Below are 12438 nucleotides of genomic sequence, written 5' to 3' on the forward strand. Positions count from 1 at the left end.
TCAAAAAGCTAAAAATAGAACTACCATATGATCCAACAATTCCACTAATGGGTATTTATCCAAAGAAAACAAACACACTAATTGGAAAAGATATATGCACCCCTATGTTCACTGCAGCATTATTTACAATAGACAAGATATGGAAGCAACCCAAGTGCCCAGATGAATGGATAAAGAAGATATGGTTTATATATACAGTGCAATATTACCCACAAAAAGAATGAAATTTTGCCATTGCAACAACATGGATGGACCTAGAGGGTATCATGCTAAATGAAATAAATCAGACAGAGAAAGACAAATACTGTATGATTTCAGTTACATATGGAATCTAAAAAACAAAACAAATGAGCGAACATAAAACAGAGTCATAGATATAGAGAACAAATTGCCAGAGTGGAAGGGGGTGGGGGGAGAAAAGAAATAGGTCATGGGTATGAAATGTACAGTGTGGGGAATACAGCCAGTAACTATGTAATATCTTTGGTATGGTGACACATCATAACTAGACTTATCATGGTGATTATTTTGAAATGTATAAATACCAAATCACTATGTTGGTGCAACAGGAACTAACATAGTGTTGGATGTCAACTGTACTTCAAAAACAAAAAACTAAAGCACTCATAGAAAAGGAGATCATTGTGGCTACCAGAGGCAAGCGGCGGGTGAAGGGGGAATTGTAAGAAGGTGGTCAAAAGGTACAAACTTCCAGTTATAAGATAAATAAGTACTAGGGATGTAATGTACAACATGATAAATATAATGAACACTGCTGTATGTTACATGTGAAAGTTGCTAAGACAGTAAATCCTAAGAGTTCTCATCACACAAAAAAAGGTTTTTTTCCCTGTTCTTTAATTTTGAGATGATGGATGTTCACTAAAGTTATTGTGATAATAATTTCATGATGCAGGTAAGTCAAATTATTATGCTGTACACCTTAAACTTATACAGTGCTGTGTGTCAATTATACAGAGAGAGTATGATCCTATTTTTGTTTAAAAAGAGTTTTAAGACATCTAATATTATATATACTTATATGAGGACAGGGGAAAGAGTAAAGATACATGCACAAAACTATAGATACTGTTTATCCCTGGGAAAGTAGGCATAGGAAGAGGTAAGGAGTTTTCCCTATTTGTTTATACACTTTTTGTTTGTTTGAATTTTGTTTTAAACACCATGTACTATTACTGTAATTTTTTAATCAAATTTTTCAAAACTGGGGGAGGGGGCAGTGAGAATCAAATAAAGATACATGCCTTTAAAGTCTTTTAAAATCACAGATAAGAAATACCTACCATAAAAACTAGAGCATTACCAACTTTTTACTTTGCTAGATATTTTTTAAAAGACTACTGAAATAGGGAACTCCTAAAATGACTAATTATATATAAAACTTTAAGACATCTATCTTATATAAACTTTCCAAGACAGAACAATATTATTTAATAACAGTTCACATATATATACAGTGATTAAGGGGAAAATATTGAGTATCTACCATACACCAGTGTTTCTCAAATTTTAATTTTTCTAAGTATTATGGTAGACAGAGTAATGACCCCCCCAAAAATGTCCATGTCCCAATCTCTGGAACCTCTGTATATGTAACTTTACATTGAAAAGGAACTTTGAGGATGTGATTAAGTTAATCTTGAGATGGTGGGGGAGGGGTCCCTGGATTATCCTGGTATGCCCAACATAATCACAAATCCTTATAAAAAAGAGGCAGAAGGTAGAGGTGAAAGATGATGCTACATTGCTACCTCTGAAGACTGGTGAAGGGGCCATGAGCCAAGGAAAATAGGAGGCCTCTAGAAAGTTATAAAAGTCAAAGAGACAGGGGCTTCCCTGGTGGCGCAGTGGTTGAGAGTCCGCCTGCCGATGCAGGGGACACGGGTTCGTGCCCTGGTCTGGGAGGATCCCACATGCCGTGGAGCGGCTGGGCCTGCGCGTCCGGAGCCTGTGCTCCACAACGGGAGAGGCCACAACAGTGAGAGGTCCGCGTACCACCCAAAAAAAAAAAAAAAAAAAAAGTCAAAGAGACAGACTTTCCCCTAAAGCCTCCAGAAGGAGGAAGACAGCCCTCTGGATCCATTGTAAACTTCTGACCCCAGAACTGTGAGACCATGAATGTATGTTGTTTTAAGCCATAAAGTTGTGGCAATTTCTTACAGCAGAAATAGGATCCTAATACAAGTATCATCTTAGAAGCTTGCAGAAAATGTATATTCCCAGGTCCTACTCCCAGAGATTCTGACTCAGGAGGTCTCCATGTTTAATAAGAAAGCTCTATGCCTCTGATGCAGGTGATCTCTGAATCATACTTTGAGAAATAGCACTTTAGATCATACATCAAAATAAATACCTCACAGGTAAAAAGAATCACATCTAAATTTTAACGGGGAAAACTAGCAGAATAGTCAATATGTATTTATTTGACCTGTGGAATAATGAGACCTTTCTCAGCTTGAAAAGAGAAAAATACACACAAAGGAAAATATTGGCAGATTATAATGTTTTAAGTCTAAATTATATATATTTCTTTTTATATTTCTTAAAGGTAAAAAGTAGAAGGGGACTTCCCTGGTGGTGCAGTGGTTAAGAATCCACCTGCCAACGCAGGGGACACGGGTTTGAGCCCTGGTCTGGGAAGATCCCACATGCCACGGAGCAACTAAGCCCGCGAGTCACAACTACTGAGCCTGTGTGCCACAACTACTGAAGCCCATGCGCCTAGAGCACGTGCTCTGCAACAAGAGAAGCCACCGCAATGAGAAGCCTGTGCACCGCAATGAAGGGTAGCCCCCACTCGCCGCAACCAGAGAAAGCCCGTGCACAGCAACGAAGACCCAATGCAGCCAAAAATTAATATATAAAATAAATTTATTAAAAACAGGGAAAATATTTCTATACTATATGGTTGACAAAGTGTTCCTATTTATCTTATATTATTCTATATGCTATTTTAATTAAACTTACTATTTCAAAAGTTGAAAAGAGAAAGAATTCACATAAGGTGAAATAAAAAGAGTAAACACATAGAGAGGAATGTTTACTCTCTCTAGAGAGGATGTTTAATCAAAGAAATACCAATTAAAACCATGTTGAAAATCCATGTTTTATCTACTATAATAGTAAAGTTTAAAAAAATTTTTTTAAATTATCTATGAAAAATGGTTTGAGTGATGTTATGTCAACATGATGGAATATCCAACAGCCATTAAAATAATTATATTATTTAGAAAAATGCACTCAAAATCCGTTAAGTTAAACAGCAATACATACAATTTTATATTTAAGACTTCTTTCAATAATGTATAAACTGATATAAAGATGATCTGAAACAATGACAATATAAAAAACTAAAATAAGTTTGCTAAAGTTTGCTAAAATAAGCTCTCTAAAGCTTCTGAAGATTTTTAAATACTTTACTTCTTAAAAGCAAAATTAGAACGAAAAACAGTACTGTCTATCTATCTTTTTACTTTCATCATCAATTTCATAAAAGAAATAAGAAAAATTTAACAGTCATGATCCAGAAAAAGGAGTCTTTCTTGAGAAAGGCTGCCATCTTTGCCATGGACAAATGAAAAGCTTATGTTAGACTAGCACAGGTCTGAGGACCAGTCTTTGGGAACCACTGCTACTACCCTGAAAACTATTGGACTTCAGGCCCTGTGTGAATAGTAACCAAGAGCCCAACTACAGTTCTCTGGGGGTTCTTCCTCTTTCTCTCTCTACTGCTCCCACTTCAATCAGCCTGAGAAGCTTATCTATCATTTGAAGGAGCAATGATAGGGAGGGTAGAGACCATGTTCCACAAAAGTGGAAAACTGCCAATTCTAAAAAAAAGGGGGCAATGGACCAGAAGTCAATGAGAAAGATAGCTTGCCAAAAACAAAATGAGATGATGTAATAGCACCAAGAAAGAATACCCACTGGTTCCTTCAGTGATCCAACCAGTTGAAGCAGGGAGACAATGCCACCCTTTTAACCATTTGTTTGTTCAAGTGGATTCATTCATTAACCTCTGTGCAAATGTGGGGAGATCAATTATTTTGAATGGAAGTTGCAGTTTAGTTGTAAATGGCTATTGTAAAGATATCACCTTGCTATATAAGGTTGGTAAGAAAAGAAACAATACTTTTTTCTCTCTAATTTTTTTTCCTCAAAGGCAGTTTCATATTGCTCTATTTCCCCTTTAAAATGGGTAACTCTGCCAAAGACAGTATCCTTTGATAAAGATAATGATCAAGCAGGGAATGCTAATGTAATGCTTTTAATTAATGTTTTATTGGATAACTCTGTGGTCATTATCGTCAACTTCAATCAGCCAAGTACAGGATATTTCCTAGAACCAGATTAAACTGGTTTTAGTTCAGCCAGTATACACACAATTAGAAGTATCGTCAGTCGAGCATAGCTATTATCATCAAGCAATTATTTATTGTTATATTATTTCAAAATCATCTGTTTAGAAGATAAACTTGCCAATATGCTTTAATTCCATATTTAACTTAGATCTTTTACCTAAATTTTGATAGCTAAATAAATCTTAACACTAACATTTATACTTGTAACAGATCTTGAATTTGACAGATCTCTCAATAAAACAGAAAACAAATGAAAAAAATTTTATAGTAACTTGAAGAAAGTATGAAAATGCTATACTAGAAGCCAGAAGATCTGGATTCTAATTTCAGCTTTGTCATGAACTGGTTCCAAGACTTTGGGAAAGGTCAATTAAACACATACTCACTTGTAAAATGAAGGAATGTGAAACTAGATGGCCCCTTCCAATTTAAATAATATCTGATTCTACATGTGCCAATTTTTGGAGTTATAAAATACTATCATCCCATTTACTGTTAGTACCACTTTGTCCACAAGCACAGACTGATCCTGGTACATCTAGCCTACCACAAACTAAAAATAATCATGGGGGTGCTGGTCAGAGTACAAAACTTGTCCCAACTACAGCTGTTTTTGCTTTCCGTGACTCGAAATCTTAGAATTATCTATGCCTCCTCCCTTTCTCCCACCTCCAATAAGTAAAGTCTGACTGCTTCTATTAACAATCTCCCATATCTGATCCCTCACCATTCCCAGTTTGGCCAGAGCGTTGGTTGCATAAAGAGAAGCAATGAGAGATGAGGTAAAAAAAGGACGCTATCTAACTTTTTTAAACCTCTTCTGTCATTACTGCCCTTTATGCATCCAATGGTCTGGCTCACCTGATCTTATTCTCTTCCAGAGCCACCTCAAGATATCCCACCCCTCCGTATTCCACTGAATCACTATAATTTCTTGTTTCTAGCACTCCCCTCCTGGCAAGCCTCACAGCCCCACCTCAGTTGTTTTAATCATTCTCTCCAACTATTCCAGTATTCTTAAAGCCACACCATGGAAAAACTTTGTGGTAAGGAGATGATTCATCCTTTGTGCTCCAACTCTCCTAATACTCTTACTGCTTTTCCATTCTTGATACCCCACTAATTTACCAGTGAGTCCCAAAAATTATAGCTAGTGACTCAAAAATCACTTCAACTAACTGTCTTTTTTTTTAGCGGTACGTGGGCCTCTCATTGTTGTGGCCTCTCCCGTTGCAGAGCACAGGCTCCGGACGCACTGGCTCAGCGGCCAAGGCTCACGCGGGCCTAGCCGCTCCGCGGCATGTGGGATCTTCCCAGACCGGGGCACGAACCCGTGTCCCCTGCATCGGCAGGTGGACTCTTAACCACTGTGCCACCAGGGAAGCCCTCAACTAACTTTTTTAAAACTGCATTTTAAAGGTTCAAATCTCACCATTTATACAAGCCTTCTAAAATATTCTTTGGAAGAGTTTTGAAATTTTCTTCATAAAGAATTTGCTATTAAGTTCATTCAAAATTAGATTTGTTTGTTACACTTGTGCATGGGTTTTCAAAATTACATTTTCTAACAATCTCTACTCTTATGAAGTTAAAAATTTAACTTTACCACTTGATCAAAGTTCTACAGATTAAAAGAACAGGGTATGATATGACCCGGCAATCCTACTACTGGGCATATACCCTGAGAAAACCATAATTCAAAAAGAGTCATGTACCACAATGTTCATTGCAGCTCTATTTACAATAGCCAGGACATGGAAGCAACCTAAGTGTCCATCGACAGATAAATGGATAAAGAAGATGTGGCACATATATACAATGGAATATTACTCAGCCATAAAAAGAAACGAAATTGAGTTATTTGTAGTGAGGTGGATGGACCTAGAGTCTGTCATACAGAGTGAAGTAAGTCAGAAAGAGGAAAACAAGTACTGTACGCTAACTCATATAGATGGAATCTAAAAAAACAAAATGGTTCTGAAGAACGTAGGGGCAGGACAGGAATAAAGATGCAGACGTAGAGAATGGACCTGAGGACATGGGGGGGGAAGGGTAAGCTGGGATGAAGTGAGAGAGTGGCATAGACTTATAAATTCTACCAAATGTAAAATAGATAGCGAGTGGGAAGCAGCCGAATAGCACAGGGAGATCAGCTCGGTGCTTTGTGACCACCTAGAGGGGTGGGATAAGAAGGGTGGGAGGGAGATGCAAGAGGGAGGAGATATGGGGATATATGTATATGTATGGCTGATTCACTTTGTTATAAAGCAGAAACTAACACACTACTGCAAAGCAATTATACTCCAATAAAGATGTTTAAAAAAAAAATAACAGGGTATGAAATAATGCAATGAGCTCTAGTTCAGCTTAAATACACAATTCTTCCCTAGGTCTTATCTCAGCTCATCTGGTCCTATTATACCCTCCCATGATGTTTTATTGTTTTTAGGAGAAGAGCTCAGTGTACCTTATGCTTTTCCTTCCTAAAACTTAGCACAGATAAAAATAAATCACTATTTGCCTCTCTTCTCTAACCCACTAAGCTACATGAGAACAAGGACCAACTCTCTTACAGTTATCCAGCACAGAACGTAGCATGAAGAAGCTCTCAAACACTTGTTGAAATACTGAATGGTTAATGTTCCATCGTATTTTGTTTTCTGCCTATTTCAGCTTATTTCTGGTTAAAGTGATAAAGGCTCGCTGTTACCCTTTCCAGATAATTATCATTTTATTCTTCTCTTGGATCTGACATTTTGCACTGAAATAGTTTTTTTTTTAATGCCCTTATCTATATAATTTTCTTAAACGGGACAGGAAATATTTGTTTTTAAAATAAAGAAATTGGGCTTCCCTGGTGGCGCAGTGGTTGAGAGTCCGCCTGCCGATGCAGGGGACACCGGTTCGTGCCCCGGTCGGGGAAGATCCCACATGCCGTGGAGCGGCTGGGCCCGTGAGCCATGGCCGCTGAGCCTGCGCGTCCAGAGCCTGTGCTCCGCAGCGGGAGAGGCCACAGCAGTGAGAGGCCCGCGTACCGCAAAAAAAAAATAAATAAATAAAATAAAATAAAGAAATTGCATTAGGTAATCACCACATCTCTAGCCCAGGACAAAAACATTTACATTTTAAAAAATAAAAAAGAGAGGGGCTTCCCTGGTGGCACAGTGGTTGGGAGTCCGCCTGCCGATGCGGGGGACGCGGGTTCGTGCCCTGGTCCGGGAGGATCCCACATGCCGCAGAGCGGCTGGGCCCGTGAGCCATGGCCGCTGAGCCTGCGTGTCCAGAGCCTGTGCTCCGCGATGGGAGAGGCCACTGCAGTGATGAGCCTGCGTACTGCAAAAAATAATAATAATAATAAAATAAAATAAATAAAAAAGAGAGAGTACTTTCTGAGTTCTAATTCCATATTGATTATTGGAATTTCTAGGCCTCAACAGTCTTTTAAGGGATAACAGAGAATTCATCATACCAACCTATTGATTGCTTATGTGATGAGTTGGGGGCAACTTAAACTCTAGAAAGAAAACTGTATTTTAAGTAATTTAAAGACTGGCTATAAGGTAAGAATGGAAAAAAGAAGTATCTACATGTCAAAAAATTCAAGTGAAATCCAGCTCTTCTCCAGAAGGCAATGGGAGAATGCCTTCAAGTAGAGGACAGTCTTATGGAGCACATTCAGATAAGTCTAATTCAGGGGGATGCCTGATAGATAATAAAGGTGTTACTAGAATGCTTAGGTGGGAACTCAGTCTTAGATATCAGAAAAAGCTCCCAGAAGGCTTGATATTTAAAATGAAAGAATTAGGGAATTCCTTGGTGTTCCAGTGGTTAGGGCTCGGCGCTTCTACTGCAGAGGGCACAGGTTCAATCCCTGGTGGGGGAACTAAGATCCCGCATGCTGTGTGGCACGGCCAAAAAATAAAAAAAGAAAGAAAGCATTAGACCCAGTCAGTGTTACTGAGGTGTTCTTTTGTTTTGCCTCCTTAAGTTCAGGCTGCCAGAACTGTGCTTTTAGCCACGTATCATAGATGCACGGGCACAAACTTAGAGCTACACAGATTTTATTCATTTCCTTTTTACTTGCACTGACCCTATTTTTTAATTTCTCTGTGCTCTGTGTAAACCATTAAGCCTAATTCACCACTGTTTCAGGACCTGAAAATCCTCAAGTAGAAAATATTGTCCTTTTTACTTTCGTAGGAATATTCCTGATTATATGAGTGTTATCACTCCATACCACATGCAGAAAGAACCATGGGACAAAAGCTGAGAAAATGCTGCCACAAAAGGTAACAAAGTCCTGGGCTTCACTGGTGGTGCAGTGGTTAGGAATTTGCTTGCCAAGGCAGGGGGTCATGGGTTCGAGCCCTGATCCAGGAAGATCCCACATGCCACGGAGCAACTAAGCTCGTGTGCCACAGCTACTGAGCCTGTGTGCCACAACTATGAAGCCCGTGTGCCTCGAGGCCATGCTGCACAACTACAGAAGCCACCGCAATGAGAAGCCTGAACACTGCAACAAAGAGTAGCCCCTGCTCGCTGCAACCAGAGAAAAGCCCACATGCAGCAACGAAGACCCAACGCAGCCAAAAATAAAATAAATAAATTTATTTTTAAAAAAAGGAAACAAAGTCCTGACTCTCAAAACCACAAGTTCTAGATTTAGCTATACACTCAAAAGATGACCCTGTGCTAAAAAAGCAACAATCCACTATTCTAGTTCTGTTTTGTTTTGTTCCAGCTTTACTAATCCCAGATAACTGGCACATAACTTTCCAAAATTACTCTCAAGCTTAACCTAATTTAGTCTTTCTTACATTTTTATCTCGTGGGAATATGGTTACAACATAGGCTGGTCCCCAAAAATACATTCTGTCCTTTCAACCTCCTTCCCTCTACCACATGCATGACTCCTACTTCTAAGTACTCTTAACATTCATATTTTCCACTGACTGTGTGTTGGTATGTGTGAACCCTAAAACTCCAGCACAAATAAAAAGTGGACAGAGAGTTGTTTTTAATTAAGAGTTGAAAACTTGCGCATACACACTAAGATCAGTTCTGCTCAGTTCTCTTGAACAAAGATGGAATTAGCATCCGTTGCAGTGGACCTGTCATCTCTAGTGCAGAGCAATTTCTGGAAGAGCATCCAGGTGAAAGCCTAAGGCCATAGGAGGTGTCTTCTAGGTCTCCTCTTCTCTCAGTCTATAACTCGGAGATGATATGTAGGTGCTGGGGACCTAGATATTACATTCCAGGCCTGGTCCTTTTGTACTAGGTTCTTTACCAGAAGCCCATCCAGAATATAGGACTCAGCGCAGGAATATGGGGTACTCCCTAGGACAAATCCATTTGCAAGAGTATTAATGTACGGAGTACATGTTAGAACATTTTCCCTCTCTTCAGAAGTTACAAAACAACATCTCATGTTCACTACTTAACACTTTGCTTGTGTACATATCCTGAAGTTCCCATCCAGTTTGTTTTAAACCTCAGTTCTCTAAAATTAATGCTTTTATTCTCTGACTAAAGGCAAATTATGTTTAACAAGATTTTTTTAACTTAAGAGAATTTATGAACCTCTGGATATTTTCCACAATATTATGTATGTATATACACAGATGCATTTTTTTTCCTAGCAAGAGGGCTGATATTTTTCAGCAGATTCTCAAAAGGGTTAGTACCCTAAATGAGAAACAATGACATAGAGCAATCTTTTTTTTCTTTTTCTGTGTGGATATTTTTCAGAAAAAAATGATTTAAGGTAAACAAATACACCAATGCAATGCAATTAGGTAAAATCAGGATACTTATTTCTAAAAAAGTTCTCCTACCCTTTTTGTTAGATGTGAAATAGTCTCTGGACCCAGTGCAGAAGCCACTTGGGCAGTACCACTGAATGCATTGACAGTGAAAAAATGGAGTACACTTGCATTTTCTTTACATTTTCTTTTTCTTTACATTTTCTTTACATTTGCTTGTTCTCTAATCCTCAGTAAGCTAAACTTTATCTTCAGCAAATTGGAAGACTAAATATGTTTATGTGGGCTCCCCTGGTGGCGCAGTGGTTAAGAATCCTCCTGCTAATGCAGGGGACATGGGTTCGAGCCCTGGTCCGGGAAGATCGATCCCACATACCGCGGAGCAACTAAGAGCCTGTGTTGCGCACCTAGAGCCGTTTCTCCGCAATGAGAAGCCACCGCAATGAGAAGCTCGGGCACCGCAACAGAGTAGCCCCCGCTCGCTGCAACTAGAGAAAGCCCGCGCGCAGCAACAAAGACCCAACAGAGCCAAAAATAAATAAATAAAATAAATAAATTTATAAAAAAACAATAGTTTATGTAAGAATCACAAAATCTTAGCACTTGATGAAAATATGAAAACCAGGATGGGAACCCAGATAACCCTCTCTCCCAAAATAACTTAAAATTATCACCACCCAAAGCAATGAAAATACTGGGCTCAATTGAAAAGAATCTGAAATTTTGTGTACTTATTAAAATGACAAAAGAGCATTTTCTGAAAATTTTGGCTTAGAAGTTTGAGTTTTCAAATTTTAGCCCTACACCACCAGATTTTTATTCTGTAAATTCTTATATTTCAAAACAGTTACATTCATCATGTATGTGACAATATTTAATTTATGGCTTCGAGGCAGCTGGCTTGTCCCTTGTCATTAAATAGTGGTAAATACAAGGTCACCCTTAGCCCAATCCTAGTTGAGGAATTCAAAAGAAAAGTCAGAAATGAGTTACTTCCCAGTAAACAAATCCCCAGTGGATTTACCAACTCTAGTCAGTCAGCCCAGCACTTGTGGGCACTTGTATGCACACACAGGTGTGCACACACACACACACACCAAAAATAACACTACATCAAACAAATTTTTTTCTGCCTTCTCTTCTTCATTTATCTTCCCATTTACTCATTATTTTCTTGCCATTATTGACTATTATCTTTCTTCAGAGGTTTAGTCTCATACTTCCCTATCAGCCTTGCCCTTTCTTCTGCCCAAATCCCCAAACTTCCACGACTTTCTGGGTCATAAAGTAAATTGAGACATCTGCATAAAAGTATATCTGCATATGTGAAATTTAGAGGAAAAATATAAAAAACTATACTTAAAATTCTCAGAATTTAAAAATGTAAAATAATTTTAAAGAAAAGAGAATGGTTAATATTTAGCAAAAAATATTATGTAAATAACAGGGATTGTAAATAACTAGCGGAGTTCCCCTTTCATACTCTGGATGACAAGAAGCCTACAGCAAAATCTGAGGCCCAACTATGTATGACCCTTAGGGCCCAGCTATTTTTTCTACCCTATTTTGACTACTTCCTGTAATTTATAATTTTAATGTCCCTGTGCTTATCATAAACCTTATAATTCAAATCCTTTGATGTTCAGAAGTCTTTAAATGAGTAAAATAGAGACCAGTGAAGAACAAGGCAACATTTCCAGTTTCTCAAGTAACAGTCATCATACTACCACTTATGACTCAGCCTGATCACAAAGGATTATATAATCAGATTCAAGGAATACAGTAAACAACTATGTTTTTAAAACTTGGGTCTTTGATTTTAGATACAACGGCATCTGAAGATTTAAAAAAAAAAGATTTACTATGCTCTTGCAAAAGCAACATAGTTTATGCAATAGCACTGTTGCTACATGAAAATGCTTGATAAAATGTTGTTAAGAGGCATCTGGTGGCAGGGTCTGGAGAAGGGCGGCAGGCGCCATGTCGGGCCATGAAAATGGCAAGAAGAAGCCCCTGAAGCAGCCCAAGATGCAAGCCAAGGAGATGGATGAGGAAGATAAGGCATTCAAGCAGAAACAGAAGGAGGAGCAAAAGAAACTCGAGGAGCTAAAAGCAAAGGCCACGGGGAAAGGCCCCCTGGCCACAGGTGGAATTAAGAAATCTGGTAAAAAGTAAGCTGTTTCTAGACTCCATGTATTGTGTCCAGGCAAGTTAATGAACAACACACACACACATACACATGTGCACATAGCAGCAGCAACAACAATCTATGGGGTGGGGGGCAGGGGTAAGAA

General features: G+C 38.6%; 2 protein-coding genes across 3 annotated transcripts in view; one reads left to right on the forward strand and one right to left on the reverse strand.

Annotated features, from left to right (window-relative positions):
- ATOSA (atos homolog A) overlaps positions 1–12438 on the reverse strand; it is a gene marked incomplete at both ends in the record, with an annotated part of 61791 nt that overhangs the window by 46428 nt on the left and 2925 nt on the right. The window lies entirely within an intron of this gene.
- LOC307050156 (translation machinery-associated protein 7-like) lies at positions 12125–12319 on the forward strand (the record flags this gene model as incomplete). The annotated part of the gene is made up of 1 exon (XM_079699981.1): positions 12125–12319. The coding sequence occupies one exon, from the start codon at positions 12125–12127 to the stop codon at positions 12317–12319; it is 195 nt and encodes a 64-aa protein (XP_079556107.1).

Source organism: Hyperoodon ampullatus (assembly GCF_949752795.1).
Source record: "Hyperoodon ampullatus genome assembly, chromosome: 3".
NCBI lineage: Eukaryota > Metazoa > Chordata > Mammalia > Artiodactyla > Ziphiidae > Hyperoodon > Hyperoodon ampullatus.